Below are 24,383 nucleotides of genomic sequence, written 5' to 3' on the forward strand. Positions count from 1 at the left end.
CGTTAATTCTTAAAAACCATTTCAAGTATTTAAATCATTTTATTAGTTAAATATTTAGAATCTGAAACATTTATACATTAATAATAGAGAATAATAAGTTTTAATCAGTCATCATTTGATTTATTACCAATGTATAAATGATATAGAAGATTTATTTCCCCTAAGTTTTCCTTTACAAATGTGATATAATTAATTCGAATATAACGAAATTATTAATTACTTACTAATTACGAATAAAATTTGATTAATATAAACCAAATATATTCAGAAGGAAACATAACTAGGAATATTTTTTTTTCATTTATACGGGATAAATTACTCAGATTTAAATTATATATAATTCAGCTTTACTTTATTTGAATATTGTACAATATGTCTCAATAGAACATGAAATGTTCAACTTTTAGTACAATTATATTTATATCCGAATATGTAATATGATATATTTGAGTTAATTTTGTTTCAATCGGTGATTATTTTAAATTAATTAAAACAAAATGTAAAAATTAATCTAGCTACAGCCTAATAAATAGGAATTTTAAAAATATATAACGTTTAAATTAGTGAATTTGTTGTCATTTTATACCAAAACATAAACATATAGATGAAGATAAATCTTTAATTAATATAACAACATTGGAAAAAGGTTCCTGTGAACATAATTTCTATTATCCTACATAGGTTAGATCATTCAAAAAGATTTGAATGAAATTCTGCAGAGGTAAATAGTAGAGTAAAATCGATTTCTGATTATATCATACTGAAGATCACATCGAGACAACTGAATCTTATAAGAATCCTTCGTTAAGATCTACATCTATATTCTATATTCGGCTGATATAATCATAACATCCTTTTTTATTTTGTTTCCACTACACATGCCAAGGTTACTCTATTCATTAACTTCGAAAAACAATGTAAATAACAGATAAAAATATTCTAAACGAATTACGATATTACATACGATCGTAAACAATAAAACTAAATGTTATTAATATTTAATTGCTAGACGAAGGAACTTTATTAACAAAATAAGAAGATGGAATTCGTTAGATTATTTTTCAGATATGTCCCGCTGTCTTAATTTAAAAAGCAGTGACATATATATGCAGTTAAAGAAACTAATTACATTCATAATTTCCATTTTTTTCTTTACGAGCTGATGAAATAATTGAGTTATTAATAGAGATGGCTTGATACATAGTGATCATAGGATTACTATAATTAATATAGTTTTGACATGCAACAGTCTAAACATAATCTTAAATAAAATTGTGAAAAATCTAATCATTGTTCTCAATTATTGAAAACTTTTATTTTAAATACAATTTCTTTAATATTAAATTTTTATGGAGTTGTTTTCTAAAGCTCATCTTATTTATTTCAACGGACATTAACCGCTGATGTAGCCTGAAGGCATTTATTTTTTTGGAAGAAAGAAAAGAAAAAAAAATAATGATACTTTATTAAATTCTTATAATCATGTGAATCAGTTTTTCATCTGTTTTATATTTAGGCTATTCTTCTAAAGGAAGTTTTGATATATATTTAAACATATAATTTTTAATTCTTATCATGTCATAGAATAATAACGTTTCAAAAATTCAAATCTACTATATAAACAGATTAAGAAAGATTTATAACTGTCTGGATAAGAAGCATACTCAAATATTTAAGTTGCTTTAGATAAATTTCTTGAAGCAAAATAAACTTTAAATAAAATAAATAAAAATATATTGTAGTTAGATAACAAAAATTCCGACACTGAAACAAGGAGAATACCCGGATAAGGTCTATGACTCTTTTGCTATACAGGCCTATAGGCTACATTTTATGTTGCTGGTATCAAGAAGGTTGGCGTACTCTTATAATTTGAAAACATCAATTGAAAGATGTCGACGAATGAGCAACGCCGAGTTTTGTATTAATATTGTAACATTGTGTAAATGGAAATAAAAATAGATACATTTGTGATATGTGGAAAGTGCATAAGGCAATTCCAATAAATAACTTGAACATTAATCAGTGATGTCACTTACCTCATCACATAATTTTTATCACGTATCAAACTAGGATCGAATCCTTTGGGTAGCAATAAATCAGGATGTGAATCAAAATGTATAATGGTACCATTTTCAAAAGGTAGTGTCTTAGATCCAAGAGCGCGATAGATGTAATACAATACCTATTTAAAAAAAAAATTGTAATTAAATTTATTATAATTTTATTTAATCATTTAACAAAATATAAAATACATAATGTGACTTTATTTTATTTTATTTTTTTGTTATTTTACAGAGAAATCTGCGTATACTCCGTTGAACAAACAGGGCAAAATAATTGAATATCCTGTAATTAATTATCATAGATACATCAAATGTTTTTAAGGACATTGTTTTCGTTCAAACCAATTATTATTCAATCGAGAAATGAATGTATCGAGCAGCTGCAATTCATTTTGTACAAAGGAGGTAAAACTTTGGTTTGTCAAAGGCAGGTGTGACCTTGTTTGGCCGGAAAGAAGTAATAATTTTGTCATTACCCTATTTAGCATCAACAAAAACCGTTTCTACCGGTAACGAACTGGACGATCAAGTACGGCAAATACGTCACCGTGCGACATCTATCGTCTGATATTTTTAGTCATTTCTATCTAAGATCTTTTAAATATTTTCCAATTTCCAACTTAAAAATTTTATAATCATTAAATAATAAAATGTTTAAACATCTATTTATATCTAAAACACACACATATATATTAACAATAATAAATATATTTTATTGCTCTAAAAGTACACAAATAATTGTCGAAACATGTGAATAAGTAATATCTAATTGATGTTACTGATATTTTCATTTTTTATTAATTTAATTTAAAATATGTATTTAGTGTAAAAGAAAATTTAAAATGTTTAGCGTTTAATCTACATCAAAATAACAGCGACGCCATCTGGCGGAAACATCTCAAATAAGAAAATTTTACATTAATTTAGTTATAAAATTATACTTTAAAAATATCTAAATTATCAAATTATTACATGTATAAATAACATTTATTATAATTTATTCAATTTTAATTAAAGGTTATTCAGTTATATATATATATCAGATAATAATATTTATCAAATATGCTGTAAGTGCAGAGATAGGAGACGGAGAGGTTCGGGGCCACAAACCCTATTGGGACCTTCCAGTGTATTAGTAAATTAGCAAAACTGTGCTAAAAATATTGTATTATACTGTATTTTTTTAAATAATAAAGTTCTTCTCTTAAAATGGAACGAATAATTTACAACAAATTTTTTCAAGAACCGGCATGTGAGACCTAAGCCAAATGATCCTGCTAGCTCCTTTATAGTAGAGCTTGATTAACTATAAATGCTAGGCCTTTTAATGATAAAAAATAAATAATAAAAATGTTTTGAAATGTAGGTTTATTTATATATACGAATATATTCTAATAAAAGCGTAGACCAACATTTAAAATAGAATAAAAGTCTCTATAACAGTCAACGCATCCATTATTTTTTTCTATATAACAATTTATTGATGCACAACAATACTTTTCAACCAATAGATTGTAATTTTCGGGAAATAAGTATTTCAACTTACTATATAACTGGATTGCTGTATATTAGATATCTATGTAATATGTCTCTGTAATCCAACAAATGGTAGACGGACTCGCAGCAAATTTTCAGTTAGGAACTAAAATTTTATTCTCAAAATTAACAAATGCATTTCAGGTTGGCGCAGTACATCCCGACCCCTCCTCAGTGCTAATGTTTAAAAATAATAAAAACAAAAATAGTCAGTTCATGACAACAAATATACCAACAGAAAAAAATTTTTTTCTGTTGCGATTGATTAAAAAAAAGGTGCTAAGGTTTCACTTGGTTTTTTGTAAATTATTGTTCGTAAACTGTTTATATCACTATATATTTTAACAGTAAGTAATGTATGTTGTTTTTATACACCATTATTAATTCTACAAAATAGTCATAAAAAAGTTTTGTTTTTTAGTGATGAGGTTATCCGATGATATTAAACATTTCAAGCGATCTTTGAGCTTGTACGATTCCTCTACGATGTATTGATGTATAACATGTGTTAGTGTTGAATTTTCTAATGGTAGCTGTATTACTATATTATATTAGTAGCCTATATAATGTGTTAGTGTTATAGTTGTGTTGGTGTTCCATGCACAATTTTTTATCTTTAAGAGTAAGTGTGTAAGAAAAAATTTTTTCTGTTGGTATATTTGTTGTCGTGAACTGACTATTTTTATTATTATTTTTAAAAATTAGCACTGAGGAGAAGTTGGGATGTATTGCACCAACCTGAAATGCATTTGTTAATTTTGAGAATAAAATTGTAGTTCCTAACTGAAAATTTGCTGTGAGTCCGTCTACCATTTGTTGGATTACAGAGACGTATTACATAGAGAAGTACAGTATTTCAATTCTTAAGCCAATATTTTAAAAGGTAATCATCAAATTAAAACTTAAAATCTCTACTGTCATTTAAAAAAAACGTACAGTACTCTATTGTAATCTGATTAATTTAAATAAATACACAGTCGAACTTCGAAGCAATAACCACTCTCAATAAAGCCTTTTTTTACGTCAATGACTGTTATTCAGAGGTTTGACTGTATATTGACTGTATATTGACTGTACATTTTAAGAAATATTATTTAAATATAATGAATCAATTCATTAACAAAGTTTTCCTTGCAGGTTTTCCATTCTTTATTTTCAATTAAAAGTCTTTATGATAAACATTTTTTTTTAATTTTATAAATTTTAATAAATTAATAAATGTTACAGAATCTTTATTAATTACATCAACATTTCATTTTTAAATTCAATGTTTTGATAATTATTAATTAAGTTTCAAGACCATACGAATTTAAAGGAAAACACATGTTAAAATGAAACAGCTTCTGACATTGTTCGAAATAAATCTCGAAAAAAATATGAAGTTGCACAAAAGCGTGTATCAGAAACGTATTTTGAAATCATTTAAATTTACCGCCATCAATTCTTTTGTCGCACTGTATTTAATGTCTTCTGAATCTTCAAATCGCTTTTGTTTCGACGTAAATTCTTTGTCAAAAACTTCGTAATTGTGTCTTTATTGCGCATTGTTGCCCGACAAGAACAAGTTTCCTTATTCTGAAAACTAAATCGTTTTTAATAAATTCTTGATCTATCATTTGAAAAGTCAATTGATAATTAGATTTACGCAATAAAAAAAATGGTTTACGAATTGCTAGAGTTCAAACATTCACAGAAATCTTTGTCTTTAAGATCATGGCGAATTCTAACAAAGTTTTCAAAAGTATGTAAACAGAAGAGAACGTCGTTCAAATAACTGTTTTTTCAGTTTCAGTCGAACTTTTGTTCAAATTACAAAGTTTAATGCTTAATTTTGCTTTATTGATACAACGACGACGATTTGCATAATATAAAATCACTGATGTAATTATGTTCATACAATAAACAAAATGTAAATAAACGCGAAAACAGCCCAATTGATCTACTGTCGTGGGTACATTGAATAATGTTTCCAATGTTTTTTTTTTACATGTTTCAACGAATTTAAACTTGAAACTTAATTATCAAATCTTTTAATTAAGCTACAATAAAAATAAATTATTTACAAATTTTTTTACATTGAATGCAATATATTTAGAACATGGCATAATGAATTATTTTGTGCCATTTTTGCCGCAAGAAAAAGCATTATTTTACGCCATTCTCGTGATTAAAATAAATTATAAATTTATTTAAACAGTCAAATGCATTGAACAAAGTAACTCTTCCATACTTAAGATTTCGGTAACAAAGAAATTTTATTACAAAAACGTTCTAAGTGATTAACAGGAAAAAATTAGCACAACTTAATATTTAATTAAGTCATTAATTATTTTTTAAATTAACATCTAATTTTATTGTTTAATAACCTTGAAAAAACTTCTGATGAAACTTTTTCTTTGATGAATAATAGGACTCCTGTACTTCATCCGGGATCAAACAGAAAAAAAATTGATATCCAATGGAATGTCGATTATCAACTACACATTTTTTGTTTGTAGGTTAACAATCTCTGGGCTTTTTACTTTGTAATTACATAGAGTTTGCTTTGAAATGTTTAATGTTATCCTGTAATAAAATGTCATAAAGTAAATTACGCCTTTCAATTAGTTTGATAGTTTAAATATTAAAATTGTCAAATAAATTCGGCACAAATTTTGTTACTTCAATAGTAAATGACAGGAATGACTCGTAAGATATTCCTGTCGCTCTTCTATAAGTGACAAATCAACTTATAAAAATCATCTTTCAGAGTTTTCTTTATTCAAAATTTCTTCAACACTTCATTTTTAAGTTTCTGCTTTGTGGACACTAAGATGGCTTTTTTCATATACCTATTGTAGGTTCAACCTGATCCCGACATATCAGGATAGGTCACCATGAAAAATTTCTGGAGATTTCTACTGCCCAGTTAGATCCTGGATCTCCCAAAACGATAGGTTGACACCCTAACTACCTCGATTATTTGGCTGTCTTCTTCAATGCTTCTAATTCCATTCTCGGAATGCATATATAGAAAGCTAGAAACAAGAATTAAGTTGATCACGAATTAAGTAGCTAAAAAATTGTATCTTATGTATTTAAAAAAACACTCGCTTTCTAACGAACTAATTTTAACTCATTGCATTTAGATAAAAAATGTGTTCATAAAAATGCTTATTTCATTCTTCTTTAACAATGTAGATTAGTCATAAGTTAACTGTCAGTCGCATCTATTCATGTAAAATTTGCACAAAAAGCATATGCATCTAAAATGACACACACTTTAAATATGTAACTTAAAAATCTAATAGCATTATGAACTACAGAAGATATAAAAATAAATAAAAGTAGAAAATTAAATTAGATCTATTGAATCTTAGCATAAGAAGGCTATATGGACAATTCAAATAAGTTCATTAACTTGTTTAAATTGGCTTATGCATCCTCATAAGCATACACCTTTTTAACACAATGTTTAAGTGCGCTAAAAAGGTGCTTATCTTTTTAGCACTTAAACATTGTGTTAGGGGTGTAAAATTGGTTTTTCATTAATCTGTTGCTTTCAATTTTACAGCGATAAAGGTGAAATACAAACTTAGATGAGAAAATTATCTATAAAATTGTTCCTATCAATTTTTTTATACGAATGATAGTTTCCACCCAATCTGAAGTTGAAACTATAAATCATCACAATAGTGAAGTTATTAAAGAAGTAAAGTACAGTTTCGGTAGAAACGATAGCATACATTTTATTAATACACACAAAAATTAATACATAACACGTTCATGAATATTAGAGGAGCATCAATTTTTAATGTGCATCTTTCACATGTACTGTTCTTATAATAAAAGAAAAAAAAGTTCCATAATTCTTGTTTTTGAACAGATTCATAAAGGTCTGTTCAAGATAAGCCAGCTGGTTTTCTTCTGTCTTTTGGATTTCCTCATCTCTGTTGATGATTTTTCTCTGACATTCCTTTTGTTGGTGCAATATTTAGACAAGATTGTCAGTGACAGTTCCCACAAACTAATGAATAATGCTGTCCCAACTTTTGGCAGACACACAGTGCTCCACAACCTTTTGAACAGTTACAAAAAATCATGTTCAGAAGACAATATGGTGCAGGAAGGAAGTTGTGATGTTCGTATCGTCTTCAACAAATTACTCTTTAGAATTCATCCCCACTCTTCGGGATCCAGTTCATTATCTAGTCACGTTTGGACTTTATAATACTGTGAGGTTAGCCGATTGGGGTGAGGAGTTTTCGACAGCCGAGCGATCAGTACTGTCGTGTGGGCGCAGAATAACTCACCAAGACTGGTTTACCATATAAAACCGTTTAATAAAATTAAAATTTCTTACAATATTTTCTTGATTGACGGATTATCACACCACGAAGCGCGAGGATTAAGTTCAAGTAGTGTTTCCGTTTCCTACAGTTCGGCTAAGACGGATGAAATAATCGTCGGCCCCGGGGCGTTTATCACGGCTTTCGGCGGCTTCTTGTGGACGAACTGACGAATCTGTAGATCGCTAGGAGGCACCCGGAGAACGATGTTTCCTCAAGTTCCGAAATGTTCTTTTTTTCCAAAGATCTGGAGCCCGCACGTCCAGAAGAAACACTACGCATCCAAGAACCAAGAACCTTTGTAACTTGAATCGCACGGTTTTATAGATTTCCTAACCTCAGTCGTTTCTCCATTGGTCTCTCCTTGTCACCTGGTGAAAATTCGAAACCTAACGGAGGGCGCGGGAGAGGTCAGCGTCGCGACTGAATATGATTTCTCTTTCGTCGCTTTTTCTCGACTTTATTCATTTCCATTGTTCGATTGAGACATCTAATCCTTTCCATTCACGTTTGAAAAGGAGCACTTTAAATTTCCGATCGATATCCTTCATTCGGACCTCTCAGTCGACTCCTGTTCGGGTCCTCACAATACAATCAAAACAGGCGCTCTTCAGCTGTACTGGCTGTAGGTGCTGGTAAATTCAGGTTTACTGGTTTGTTCCTCCCGATAAATGTAATGAAGGACAAATACCTATATTCGTTGATGGAATCTTCTTTTAAAGAAGTGTCATACGTATATGTCCAGGAAAAATCGTATTCCATTAGAAGAAATTAATTCACGAGAAGCATCACTTTTGTTGAAAACATAAACTGCATCTTGCAAATCCTGTCGTTTTTGTAATACAGTACAGTAGTTTCAAAGCTGCTAATTTACCATTATGGAAAAAACAGGTGTGTCACATCCAAAGAATGCATGTAAAAATAAAATGCGATTTCTGCAACTTTCATATTGTCGAAACTTTTTGAATAGTAAATTTTTTGCTCAACCTTTCCTTTTCCTGGTTTCAGGAATAAAATAAATCAACAAGTGGGAGAGCTGTCAGAATCATTAACAAGTCAACATCATCTCCAACGACAATGGTTGTGTTTCTATACACGTTTTCAAGTGCAGTTTCAACAATCATCACCACGAGCACCAACGTGAATATTTGATGTCATTAAAATTTTCATCAACTTTTTTTCCCATTATAGTAGTGCCAATATTTAGCGCATTCTGACAGTTTATTTTCTCATGTGAATATCCAATCTAGAAATATTAGGGTCAAGTAAAAAAAATTCTGAATTTCTGTGGAAACTATCATTTGTATTAAAGAATAGGGACCATTTTTGTAGAGAAATTTTTCTTCTTTAAGTTTGTATATCATCTTCATTGCCATAAAATCAATAGCAACAGAGATATTAACAAAAAACCAATTTTACACCTCTTGTTAACATTTTACAGTGCTAAAAATGTGCTAAGCATACAGCAGAATGCTGGAAAATTTTAACATTTCATTCAGTATAACTACAGTGGTATACAAAAATTTATCTTGCTTAAAATTTTTCCACAGGAAAAAAAACCCCAAAGTTCTGGACTATCTGTTCTCAGCTGTTGTTATGCAAAACAAAAAAAGAACAAACAGCAAATCATTTACAAGTGAAGCCAAATGTAATTAAAACAAGATGGCAGCTGACAAGAGTGAACTGATGATGTTAACTTATTGCATTTATTTAAATACACTGTATTAATTAATAATAAAATTTTTATTTATTATTGTACATGTATGGTGCAGCTAGAGTACCTCAAAACATTTATATACATATAGTACAACAAATTCTCTGATCTTACAGTATTTACAAAGAAAAAAATATATATAATACCAGATAATTAGAGAATGCAGACTATTTGATTAAACTTTAAAAATTATATCATGTTACAAAATAGGAAATAAGTAGCAATACATATTAAGTTCGAATAAAGTTTTAAAGTTTATTATAAGTAAAATGATAGTGTTTGGCAAGAAATTTCTATCGATTTTCATTTAAATGAATACCCTTACAATACATTTGCCAAACAAAAATAATATAGATTCATTCATCTCCATAAAAAAAAAATGCTTCAAACATTGTATCTTGACGTATAAACTTCATCACTGCCATCTTGAAATTCCCTCTCATGTCAAAAAATCCATGCCTCTGATTAGTTCAAAAATGTTGAACTATATTGGAATGGCAGTGTGATTTGCAAGAGAGAAAAATTCACTGAAAAACAGTCACTGTTGTTGCAATATTCGCTCTTCATTTTGCTCTGTGTGAACTAATGTAAGATTAAGGCTCAAACTCACAACCTGTGGTGGAAAAGGTGTTATGGTTTTATCCATTTGGCCACTGGTAAACTAAAGTTATAAAAATATAATTTATCTTCAATCAATTTGAATAAAATGGAATGAATAATTATTGTGGTCATAGTATTATTTTTGTCTCTTAATTAATATCAACTTTTGGTGTAGCCTTTTGTACTGTACCTATTAATTCCAAAGCTTGTATATTAGAGTTTGTCAAAGTATGGTCACAAAATACTAACTTCTACATATATATTTGTAATACTTGTAATTACTGAAATATTCTTTAAAAACTAAAAACAACAGATGCATTTGTTAAGTACTGACAATTTTTTTATAAAACTTTTTTCCTTATAAATGTTAATAATTTAGTAATAAAATTATTATAGAATGCGTATATGAAATTGACCTCTCTTCTATTTTGAATAACATCAAAATAGATATTTTATGTTAAGTCCATTTAAGTTGCAATGGTTTTGAAAATATTTCCTTGTTTAATCAAAATTTTATGTTTATTGTCATACATAATAAATTATAAAAATAACTAACAGATGAATTTTGACACAAGTGGACCAATAAATAATTTTTAAAGAATTTTTTGTTTGTGTATATACGAAATGAAATTGGCAAAATCTTATAATCCAAAAAGTACATTTAAAAAAAAAAAAGGTTCATTAAGTTTATAAAAAAAAACACTTGTAATATTTTAAAAAGTAAAATTGTTTCAAAATTATTCAGGAGTATATCTGTTTCATTCATAATTGTCAATCTTGCATTTTTTAATAGTTAAATTTCATCAATAAAAACTGAAATTGGAATAAGTTTTTTGTTACAAATTGAAATTAAGTCTTGACCACTCTTAACTTCTACATGTGAAATGTAACATCAAATAGGTTTCTATCATCATCAATAAGCATAATTTTATTTTGTTATATAATATAATGACTCCCGTTTATAATAGAAAATTTTTTAAAAACCTAGTAAACATTTGAGTCGCAGAATCATTACAAATAAATATATTGGGTTGAATAAGCAAAAAGTCTGAGAAACGCTGGTTTAGATGATCTTATTTTAAAAATCAATATGTAGGTTTACCTTTTTATATGAACTTTATTTCATATAAAGGATGAATCTCTAGATATCATCACACCAAGTGTATCTGAAAATTGTACAGTATGTTTGTCTAGTGCCATAATTAACTTTCCATATGCCCTATGCGAGATTTTATTTTTGGCTCCCTTTATTTTTTGGAAAAAAAATGTAAAAACAAATAAAAAAATAACTGTTTCTATTGTAACTTTAACCAAAAACATTATGCAATCAGTTCCCATAACAAGAAAATTTAAATTTTCAAATAAAAATATTATAATAATCATTTTTTGATCTCATTTTAGGCCCCTCTTGTCCTGGATCTTGTGCATCTTTTGCACCTGTCTAGTTATGGCAGTAGTGTGTATGTTAATAACACTGCTGTTCTTTTTGCCTAAAGAAGTCAATATAATGTCTCTTAAATAACACAATTTGTCAAAATGAAAGTACATTCTTGTATATATACACACAATTTTATTCTTTCTGCACAATGGGCACTATATACCATGTCTATCATCAGTGGCAGATGAGGGCTACAAGGGCTTATACACTACAATACAATTGTCTTGCACATGTTAATTAATAAAAGGTATTTAAAAATTAAAAATATTTGAATTATTAATGAGTTAGCCCTTTTTGTACTTCTGATACTACTACTGTCCATCATGGACTCAACTTACCTACAATGGGTAAGGTTTCCTGAAGATAATATGGGGCTTGGGACCCTATAGCAAATTAAATTATTATATTGAAGTAAAGAAGTAAACAAAACAATATTGTACACAGATCCCATTTCCTTGGTGCCAAGGCAATTTGTTTTTTTTTGCCTTCTGGGTATCCTTGGCAATGGACAACCTAATGGTGGGTGGATGTCTATTCAGGATAGATCATCAATGAAAATTTCAAAGGATTTGAATTAATATCCTCAGAGCAGCAGGATGCACTTAATTGCCTTAAGCTTTCTATGTAGTCCTTCAGTATGTATGGTATGTTGTTTTTAATTAAATATGAGACTAAATCAAAAGGTCATAGGCAGGCATGGATCTACATAGGGACTAACAGGGCTTAAGCCCTGGGCCCCCAAGTTTCAAGGGTGCACAAAATTGAATCCTTTTTGTTAATAATATTTCTTTATATAAGATATAAAGTTTGTAATTCAACACCATTTCATAAATATATTTCAACTCCAATTTTGATGTTATTAAAAATGAATTTTAAAAACCAATTTAATGATTCTTAATCTAACAAAAAATAGAGCCCCATTGGACTTCAATAAGACCTAGGCCCCAAAAATCCTAGATACAACCTAGGTATAAAAACACACAGATACTTATTAAACATGATGTCACCTTTTCCTCTATATTTTTCATATCAAATGGTTTTCTAATTTTCTGATGCTTAGTGTTAGGTGATTATTTATAAATGTTTATTCTAAATATATGAAAAAATGTGGATGAGTTTTTAACTTTGATTCTATAACAAAACCTAACAGTTTTATTTATATATTTTTTAAATATTAAAAAAAATTATAAATGTATTTAAGATATACAAATATTCAAAAGTTAAAAATTAGCTTAAACTATTGCACTGAAAATTAAATTAGCTATAGTTTGCTCAAAGTTAAATTATTTCTATTACAGAAATATATCACATTTAGTGTAATAAAATCTTTTATTGTGAAAATTAAAATATGCTTCATTATAGATATTTTACTTAATCTTTCTATTCTTTCCACTCTATGTCTATGGACACTAGAGCATCTTTTTTAATCATACCATCAAGGGTCCATAAGGCAGGCAATTGGGTGGTAAAGGGTGAAACCAAATATATCCAGGACAGACCATGAGATTGCTNCACAAAGTGTGAGATTCATAGAAAAGTTTTCCTAAAAATATTACCAATCCTTTTCTCACAGAAGAGAAAATGGGTTAGGGGGCGTTGGGTATAACTTTATGGAACAAAGGGGGCGGTGGATCGAAAAAGTTTGAGAATCACTGGCTTAAACTATTGCACTGAAAATTAAATTAGCTATAGTTTGCTCAAAGTTAAATTATTTCTATTACAGAAATATATCACATTTAGTGTAATAAAATCTTTTATTGTGAAAATTAAAATATGCTTCATTATAGATATTTTACTTAATTTTTCTATTCTTTCCACTCTATGTCTATGGGCACTAGAGCATCTTTTTTAATCATACCATCAAGGGTCCATAAGGCAGGCAATTGGGTGGTAAAGGGTGAAACCAAATATATCCAGGACAGACCATGAGATTGCTTACCTGGATCCCCAGAGTGAGATCTGGGATAGCCTTCACCACCTGGTTATTTCATAGTTGTTTTAATTTTTTTTTTTTAAATTGATATTTTGACATTTATGTATTGAAATTTGAAATAATATTCTAATTTGCCTTTTGGGAAAAAACAGGTCTGAATATTCTTACATATTCGTGGAAAAAATTGTCATTACTATTACAGTATTTAATAACATTATATTACAGATTAGCTTAATGTCTAACAAGAAGCAGTATATGTAATCTAAACAGCTATTTCATGAAATCATCTAGTCAACTATTAGAGTCTTTAGTTGATTGATTAATGGTTTGCTTCTATGTGTATATACATACATACAAGCAAAACATTAATTTTGGGAAAATACTTTTCATTAATATATACAAGGTGCATTCCATAAGTAATGCGACCAAATTCATAAAAAATCATTTATTGAATATATTTTTACAATTAGTCAAAAATCTTCGAAATAGCAACCTCCTGCATTGATATACTTGTGAAGGCAGTGTTTCCAGGCCTGGAAGTCCTTCTCTGGAATGTCCTTTACAGCTGATGTAATATAAGCCTTGATGTTTTCAATCGTGTCCCAATGTTTCCCTTTCATGCCGAGAAACAAAAAAAAGTTGGCGGGAGCCAGGTCAGGACTGTAAGGTGGCTGTGTAACCAATGGGATGTGGGTCCTGGCCAGGAAATTGTTGACAGTGAAGGTGCCATGGCTTGGCGCACTGTCGTGAAATTTCCGCGTGTCCTTGATGTCACTTCGGCAGCACGTGACTAGGATTTCAGTCTTTTGAACACTTCCAAGTAAAAAGCTGCATTTACAGTAGTCCTGACAGGTACGAATTCATGGTGGTTAATGCCTCTGACGTCAAAGAAGACAATTCGGGATGTCTACTGCAAGGTTTGTTGGTGACCTCCACTCGGCCATCCTTGAACGACATATGCCATCAGAAGACTTGTGATTTGGAGAAGCAATCACTCCCAAAGGCCTGCTGAATTAATGTAAAAGTTTCAGTGGCAGACTTCCCAAGTTTAACGCAAAATTTGATAGCATAACATTACTCCACAAAATGATCCATTGCTCCATATTACATTAACTCAAAACAGGGTTCACGGGAACAAATGTCCTCACATGCTGGCAGCTTGGAGGCAAACGAGCCCAGGTAAGTTTTGAAGCTAACACCCCACACCACCTAGTACAGCAGGTTAGAACTAGCTATGGCATATCCTTGTGTCATGAAAAAATTAGTCACATTACTTATGGAACGCACCTTGTATATATAAATAAATGAAAAGTATTTTCCCAAAATAAATTTTAATAATTAAATTTCTGAAGATTTTGTACAACTCATATACAAAAGCATAATTTTAAAAATGCATTTTTGATGATGTTATGAAACTGATGAGGTTATTGACAATGATTTTTGTTTTGGCTAAATACTTTATCTCAATCCTATAGCAGCTTGTTCTATCTGTTAAAATTTGATTAGCTCTTAAATTTTATATTATTTGCATCAAATAAATTAACAATGAATTTTAGAAACTTACATTCAATCTCATAAATTTCATTGTTTTTAAATTCATATACTGCATTAGCATTTATTTGCCAAAATAATTTGATGGACTCTTCATTCAATGGCAATTAACAAAATTTATTTACTGTAATGACATGACTAAATTGTTTTAACAAGCTTTTCAAAATATCTTAAAAAGATTGATTTATTTTTGCTAAAATGTTATTGTTAAATGCTAAACGGATATTTCAGATATTGATTCCAAAAAAATTAGGTATCAATTACAGGAAAACTTAATATAAACAATCTGTATGTATATTCTTGACAAAAACATTGACACATCAAGAAAAAATTATCCAACTGGAATAAAATTTGACACGTTTATTACACATATACAGAAAAAGAATTGATTACAATTTCAAAACAGTTTGATGATTTATTACAGAGAAAGAGCTGCACAAAGTGAGGAAGTCAACAAGATGCTGGCCCACCTCTTGCCTGAATACAAGCTGTTATTCAGCATGACATTGATTTGTAAAGTTGACAGATGGTATTTTTGAGGGATTTCTTGCCAAACAGTGTTGAATTGATGGACTAAGATGCAGATATTCTGAATGGTCATAAGCAACATCCCATCAGGCTCCAAATGTGTTCAATTGGATGGTAATCTGGCTGGCCATAAAAGGATGTTGCAAGAGAAGACATTCACATGAGAGGCATGCTGTATTTGGCCAAGCATTGTCTTGTTGGAAAGTGTGCCCTGGGTGCTACGAAAGGAATGGAATCACAGGTCATCAACATTCCCAAATAGTCTCAGAATGTTGTCAACCTATTGCTGAGCTATGAGAATGCCATGAACTACCACTAAGAGGGTTTGGCTATCAAAAGAAATGGACTCCAAACTTGCTCCCTGTTGTCTAGCTGTGTGGTCTTCAACAATAAAAGTGGGTTCTGGCTATAGCAAGAATGTCTCCATATATGTTTGCACTGATCAATTTGCTGACGATCACGCCAAAATATTATATTGTAAAAAAGGGAAGGCACTGAGGTCGGCGTTATGTGTGCGTTTTTTATTCGCTAGTACTTTCGACGAACATATAGCCGTCGTCATCAGGCGAATTATCGAAAGAATTAAACGGAAATAATCCGATTTGGAATAGAACGCTTAAATTTAAGATGAAACTTTAGTAAAAGTCGTTAGGAACACGATAGAAATATTCAAAAATGTTCGAAAAACGAACGAGCAGAAAGCTCCATGATGTGCGAATACGCGCATGCGCAGATCTAGACACACACTGTACGCATTCTGGAGAATGCTAATTTTTACTTAATTGCTTGTATAGTGTGACCCATACACTGGGCAGCTCGAGAGTTGGAATGTTGCACGTGTCCAAGGTGGTAGTAAGAAGAGACTCCCATATAAATACGATTTTTCGATCCTTACAGCTCTTGAGCATAACCGCTTGGGACCATAGCGGGTTGTAACCCTGCTCAAGTACTTTTCTTGCGAGCTCGGTGGTGTGTCTACCCCTCGCAACATCGTTTTGGTGCTCTTCTAGTCGGCTGGCAAGCATTCTAGTAGTGGCCCCGACATATCTTGCATTTACTCCCGTTGTAAGGTTTTCCAGAGGTCCTGATGACGACGGCTATATGTTCGTCGAAAGTACTAGCGAATAAAAAACGCACACATAACGCCGACCTCAGTGCCTTCCCTTTTTTACAATGTTTGCACTGGTCATTGGGACTCATCACTAAAGATGATTTGTCCCCAATCAAGCCTGACATCACTGTATCATCATTCTTGATAATGCCCATGGGTCTGTGCAGCTGGTGTAATGGGCATCATGAGCATGGATTCTGCTAGTGTAGTTGTCTAGCAACAGTCCAGATGATCACTTCATCATTGTTCAAATGTTGGATGGTTGACATAGTGCTGTTACAGCTGCTTTAACAATCACTATCTTCCTATTCTGTTGTTACTCTAGGCCAGTGTTTCTCAATGGGAGCGATATCGCCCCCATGTGGGTGTTTTTCCATATTGAGGGGCGATTAGTAACAATTTATATTTTGGGGGCAAAAAACAATTTTCTGGGCAATATAGTAAAACATTATATTAAGAATAATTAGATATTTTATTTGTTATATCATACAAAAATTAAACAAATAACATTATACTAGTCACTAGTCTATTCAATGCAGTACGAATTTGGCGTTAGCCTTGACCCTCAGCATCGGAATTTTGTAGTGAAAAGGGCAATACTACGTTGAAGGAGTGACGCTTCGTTAGAGGTTGAGAAACACTGCTCTAGGCAGTCCACTGTCTGCTTTTCTCTGGACTTTGCTGACATGAATGGATATTGAATGGCATTGTCTAATTGCCACATCACTCTGACCCAAATATTGGGGTGATATTGTGGCCGTCGGCCATATATATATTTGTGTGTGTGTGTATATATATATATATCAAAACTTGTATATTTTTATGGTCATAATTCTATTCTATTTTGGTGATTTCCTCTATTTCTTTCTTCTATCCACTCCTGGAACTTTCTGGGATGACCATTATTGCCTTTGGGTAGGATTAGCCATTCCATGAACAGGAGGAGAACAAGAGGTAGAGTAACTGGGTGAAAATGACCAACGAGTTGGTCAGTTTTTGGACTGGAGACGGAAGGGGTTAGACGCATCGTTAAAAAGGTTGAAGGGAGGTTCATTTATACAGTTGAACATATCTCAAATCCTACAAAAATTAGAAAGAAATTCAAGATATAGAGGTTTCTACACAGTAAACAGTAGCAGGTTTGATTGGAGGTAAGGTATTTTATTAATACAATAGCAAGTACACACCTATATTAAGTATAAATAAAATATTTTTGACATACCTTAACAGAAATAGTTTGTCAATAGTTTCTGATGCCCGACTTTCTTCAACCAATATGATGCAAACTTAACTTGTAGCCAATCATAAATGCAGTATTATTTGCATGTACTGTACATACTGTATTGCCAGTGATGTTTCTCAACTGCAATTTATGCTATTAGAATGTAGTTGCTGAGCTTTAAATTTGTAATTGACACTTCAGTCCATAATTTGAGATATTTTGAGAGAAAATTATTTGAGATAAATACAGTGGAACCTCACTTAACGAGCATAATTTGTTCCATAATCTTACTCGTAGTGTGAAATACTCGTTAAGCAAAACAATTTTTCCATATAAATTAACATAAAATACAATAATGCTGAAAAAAAATACTCAAATATTTTATGTATAGCATTTATTCAAAGAAAATTATACAATATACATTGTTGAAGAGTGTGAATCATCATCATCTTTCCTGGAATGCAAATTCGATTTGCAGGGGAAAAAAAATCAAAATTTAATTTGAAATTGGTCATTAAATTTAATACGAGATGGCAGCATGACTGCCTACCTCCAGTCAGATTAATTTCTAATATTTAAGTATAGCATTTACATAGCCCAAGAATTTGGCACATCGTTTCACATGCTTATTATATAACTGGCTATGGATGTTTATATGTAATATGTCTGAACACAAGTTTGGAAAAATGATCACAAGTGACACCAAGATGCTAGCAGAATGAGTGCTAAACAAGCATGCCCATAATCCAGTACTTCCTTTCTCATCACTCAATAACTAAGTCATTTTTTTACAATTTGTTTTGCTCATTATGCGAATTACTCATTATGAGAGGTGCTCATTAAGCGAGGTTCCACTAAATTGAATTTAGGCTAAAAATGCAGGGGGAAAACTAAATTTTGAGATACAGATTTTCAAGATAAACATCATATTTGAGATAGATAGGCTCAACTGTATTTACTAGCATTATTCAGATGTTTCTGAAATAAAGAATCCTCTTCAACTTTCAAACAAATTATTTGTGTAATCTGTATATATAATACATATATATAATATATATAATGGTTCGGTTCTAGTACTTTCAGCATAACTTTAATAATGAAAAAAGAAAATTATTATGTACATTTAATCTTTATTCATATACTGTATATCATACAAAATACATGTAATAATCTATACAATAATTAAAATGTCTTTAATGAATATCTGTTAAAATTAATTAAGAACTAAAAAAGTATAATACTAGAAATTCTCCCATCAAGCATAACAGAATACTTTTTATGAGAAAGTAGAGATTGAAGAGATGAAAAAAGTAGAGATTTCAAGAAATTGAAGAAGAATTGCTAATATTTCTACAAAGCCATTCTTATTCAATGTTTCTCAAGTCGGACTTCACAGCCTTCAGGAATCTGTTTTTCTTATTCTTTTAGATCTAGAATTTTATCTGAAAAGCAATTTATAGAATGTTTTCCTATGAGTAATTTTGACCATAATGAGAAAAGTTTTGAAAAATCATTAATAAAAAGATAATAAATTGTACTGTACATGCAGCATGAATGCTATAGATTTCCCACTTGTGATTTAAACATTTGTTAAATCTTAAAGCCATTTATTGAGGTTTTTATCTATATGACCTTACAACTACAGTCGAGACCCCTATAACACCGTTTCTTATAGTTCGGATTCCTATATGACGGTGAAAAAATTGCAACGGTATCCGTACAAACATGGTAAAAAAACTCCTATAATTTGGTAAAACATCATCGGGCAGCCGAACTACTTTCAGCTGTCCAGTGCCATGCTACGGAGAGTTTAGGCGAGTAAGTTGAGTTAACTATCATCTGTACAGTATGTAAATTAGTACTGTAAGTCTAATACAGCACTAATTTTATACATTTCTTGTGAAAGAAACATTTCTTATTCAACGGCCATAAAAATTATTTACATTAATGATGTCTCCAAAGTTCAATGAAGTTTTCGCAGAAAAATAACTTATCAGAAATTGCGGCCGCTGTTTGGTGCGCTGCTCTGCAACGAAAACAAGCTTAAGCAATGGTGACGTTGAATGGTGCACACTCGGTAAGTAATCCTACAATTTTTTTGTTTATAGCATAGTTTATACAATAAAAAACAGTTGAAACTGCATTTTTACGAATAAAAATTTGATAAACTATTTATCGTTTTATGACGAGTAAAATTTTTTCGTCGCGTTCGCGGCTTTTAAGTAATGCATAAACTTTCGAGGCGCGAGGCCCTTCGGACCGCGAGGCGTAGGCGGTGGCCCACGTCGCCCATGCCTTACGCTGCCCTTGGTCATAGAAATGATGTAATTTGAAAATAAATTATTTATAAATACGTATGTCAAGTTATATTTTTATTACGACGTAAAATATATTTAAGAGTNTATATATATACTCTCATCTAAACACAAAATTTTCAGCAAAATACCAAAATTTAACATTCTTTTTTCAGCCACTTCTTAAATCGGCTTCTTCAGGAAAAGTCAAACAAAAATAACTTCTATTTATAGAATGTAGCCACATTCTACATGTACTATAATTAAAAAAAAAAATTTTTTAAATCATTTCAAACAACGGCTGGGACATATCGTAAGCAATGTAAATTCCTTTAAGAGTCTAAATAATACTAAATAATAATAAATTAAATAATAATAATAATAGTCTAAACAAGTACTAAATAATACTTAATACTGCATTTAGTACAAGAATATAATCTGTGTTGATGCATGTTCCTCTTACATCAGCTCTGTAGATTTCTGCAGCCTCTAATGCTCTTATATGCTGTCCTAATACACAAGGTAACCCTAATACACAAGGTATTAGGGTTACCTCCTCCCATACAGGGTAAATTCCTGACTCAGTGGCATACTGGGCCTGGGCCAGGGCCATATTGATGTTTCCTTTGCTACGTCATACTTGTGATCTCGTAACCAGGCTTGTAATAATCTGTATGTGGAACCAATGTACCAGTACATTAGTGTCTTGTTGAACCTATCATCCTGTAGTGAAATGCATTAAACTCCAGGTGCTCTTGCATCCTCAGTGTCATCCTTCGTGTTACACAAAAGGCAGAACATGGTGAGTTTTCTTTTGTAAGCTATGATAATGTTTAAATCCTTGGCAATCTTCCTGTATATGTGATGGAGGGTTGGTTTGTAACTTAGGACTACCTGTTTCTCTTCTGTGTTGTTAACATTAGTATTGGTATTGATTGACCTGGCCCAATAACCCAATATGTGGACGTTATATTGTTGATAAATGAGTGGCTGTACCTATGCTTGGATGCAATATATTTTAGTTGTTCTAGCTCATTGTTAGTATCTGAGAGCTGCATACAATGTGAGTGAGTCTAGCCACAAGTGCTCAGAATGCGGATGTCTTATATGACCAAGGGTCAGAAGAGTTGGCAATATGAATAGGGGGATGGTAAGTGGGTTTGTGGTACACTGTGGCTTTGAACTTATTATCCACTACATAAATCTCAATGTCCAAGAAATTAACATTCACGTGGCTTTCTTGATCTAATTTTAGTGTTAATCCTTAGTTGTTATTATTGAACACTTTTAACACATCCCCAACATCCAGTCTATTTCTCAATATAATCAAAATGTCATCAAGGTATCAGGTATAAATGAGGATATTATGTTTGAAGTTTACTAAGGACTGTTCCTCCATTACAGCTCCATTACAGTTGATACTGTCAAGATCTCTTCAATTGTTACAACACCATTGTAACATCCCTGAACAAACAAAAACATACAATAAAATAGACAGACATATAGATGAGTTGCAAATAACAAATACAGAATACGTTGAAATATCATATTACAATCCACTCAATTATAAAATTTTGAAACTATTCTTCTGCTAAGCATATTAGTGGGAGTCTCTCATATAATAAAACTGTTATAAAGCTTTTTCTAGAGCTTTTTCTCATACATTCTGAAGTGCTGTATTTCAGACATTATTGGCATGGTACCATCAATTGATCAAATGGAAGCTTGAGCCATCTGATATCAATATCATCATCTCATTCACATCTCAGTTTCTAAATCTCATTCATTATAATTATTTAATTTAATAAAATATTATAACAGTGTACAGTAAGACCCCACTTAACGTGGGGATGCGTTCCTAGATGATAAAGCACTAAACAAAACAGCGTTAAACAAGGTCATTTTAACATAGAGTTAACATAAATAGGGATATGAAAACATGCAACCGAAAATAAAAAAGTTTTACTTTAAGTCATTTTTATATTAATTTGTACAATAATATATGTTAAATAATATGTAAACATATGCACACAGAAATGTATAATAATATATTAATTAGTTCATTTTTTTTATATTAATAGTTCATTCTTTTATGATGAAGGTCCTGACTTTTCATGACTTTATTGCAAAAAAACAAGAATTTCAGAAGTTTCATTTGTCGCTTTTTTCTTTCCTTAAGCAAATGTCAGTAGCAGAAGATTGCATCCAAAACGCCTAATCCATTCTCTACAATTTGATCAGCGATTTCGGTTATCGTTACGAAACTTTTACTAAGGAAATCTGTAGAGAAATTCTTTGGGTTCTTCGTTTTCAGGATCACTATTTTCCAGTTCTACATGGATTCCTTGTTCTGCCAGTTCTCGAAAGTCATCATTGATAAGACTCTCACCAGAAACCTGCAGTAACTCCTCAATATCCTGTTCATCTAGATCTCCTAGTCCTGCTATGTTGATTAGGTTGAGTTTGATCAACCTAATCAACAATACAGTGATAGGCTCTTCTCGTTGAGAATTCTTGGATATCTTCAGCCATAACTTCTTCCACACTTTGTTTGTGCATTTATCAGTTAATTCTTGCCAAGTGAAGCCAATATTGTCTATGGCATCCATGATGTTATATTTTTTCTGAAATTGCACCAAACAAACAGACTTAAAGAAAGTACACCTTTTTGCCACCTTTTTCTGATTGGTTTGTGTTCGTAAATAATCGTATTATGTACTAATTAATAAAATGCCATGATAATTTAAATCAGCGTAAATTTTGAGCTTTTCTTTTTAGGTTTCGAGCAGACGGCATTATATCAAATCAGCGTTAAGCGAGGCAGCGTTAAGCAGGGTCTTACTGTAATTACAGAGACTTGTGCTGCTGTCATATCTTTTATTCTTAATCAATATTGCTGATTTATCATCCCTTCTGCTTGGTGTTGCTAAGTGCTTCTGTACAGTGGTCATGTGCATGATATGTCATAACACTTTTTCAACATGTAATAGATGATATTGCAACTCTAAACAATTTAAGCTAGGCTATGACCAACCTACTTCTCCCAACTGTAGTGGTCCATGGTAGCAACTGATTTACCCCATTCCCTTTAACTGGGTTATGTGGTTTGTGACTGTTCCCTATAAATTGTAAATCCATTAAATAACAATATTACATAAATGTTGTTATTAATTAATGTGTTGATATGTGTTTACTTATTAATAGCAAATAAATGTGCTTTAATACAATATATATAAAATTTTGAAGAATACAATTTATTTTAAAAAACGGGCTTTTTAAAGAAACGCATACACTGGTTACGGGTTTCAGTCATTTATTTACCATACTGCATCATGAAAGGGCAGATATAACTTTCTTAAATCATTGGTCATTAAGAATATAGATATTTTAATGTAAAACTATGCTATCATATCTCTGTTATTGAAAAAAATTTTTAAATATCATGTCATTACAGTACAGAATTATAAAATAAACAGCTTAACTTCTACAATACTAACTTCGTTATGGTCTTCTACTATAAATACAGGCAAGGATTTCTTTAGTTTCTTCCGGAATCTTGCACCTTCTACTTTCGAACAACAAGCTTCCATCTTTTTTATTACAAGGAAGATTCTTACTATCGTTTTATCCTTTGGTTACGACTAAAATCGGTTTTCGTTTGCGAAACGAGTAAAGCCCATTTAATTTGAAGCGCCCCACGTGTTAAACTGAACCAGATGTTTGATACTTCGGCCAATCAGAAAAGATGTTATTTAACTGTTGCCAATTTATTCAATATTTTTCATATTGTTCATACTGGAAAATTTTCGCATCTTTCTGAAATAAAACAAAAATTAAAAAATAAATTTAACAAAATTGCTAATAATAATATATTAGAGATATAAATTAACATTCATTCATTAAATAATTTTTATTTTTGACTTTTCAGTTCTGTGATCGCTAATAGAAAAGTCGATAGTAGATATACGGCCGCGTTTCTTTATACAGCGCTCGAGAAGCGCTTTACAGCGAACACTCAGTATGATGCAAATCTTCGAAATGCCGCTTATGCCCAGTGGCGTA

At 31.0% G+C, this 24,383-nt stretch overlaps 1 protein-coding gene across 2 annotated transcripts in view; it reads right to left on the reverse strand.

Annotated features, from left to right (window-relative positions):
* LOC111636321 (UPF0489 protein C5orf22 homolog) overlaps nucleotides 1-24,047 on the reverse strand; it is a 150,423-nt gene extending 126,376 nt beyond the window's left edge. For both annotated transcript variants that reach the window (XM_023381543.1, XM_023381542.1), the window contains exons 1-2: nucleotides 23,819-24,047; nucleotides 2,040-2,185 (exon numbers count right to left, since the gene is read on the reverse strand). In XM_023381543.1, the coding sequence (XP_023237311.1) occupies nucleotides 2,040-2,185; nucleotides 23,819-23,911 (239 nt within the window). In that variant the 5' untranslated portion in view covers nucleotides 23,912-24,047. The remainder of the gene's footprint in view (nucleotides 1-2,039; nucleotides 2,186-23,818) is intronic.
* Between the last annotated feature and the right edge of the window lie 336 nt (nucleotides 24,048-24,383).

The sequence above is a fragment of the Centruroides sculpturatus genome, unplaced genomic scaffold (assembly GCF_000671375.1).
Source record: "Centruroides sculpturatus isolate CEXI.00-Female unplaced genomic scaffold, Cexi_2.0 scaffold1051, whole genome shotgun sequence".
Classification (NCBI taxonomy): domain Eukaryota; kingdom Metazoa; phylum Arthropoda; class Arachnida; order Scorpiones; family Buthidae; genus Centruroides; species Centruroides sculpturatus.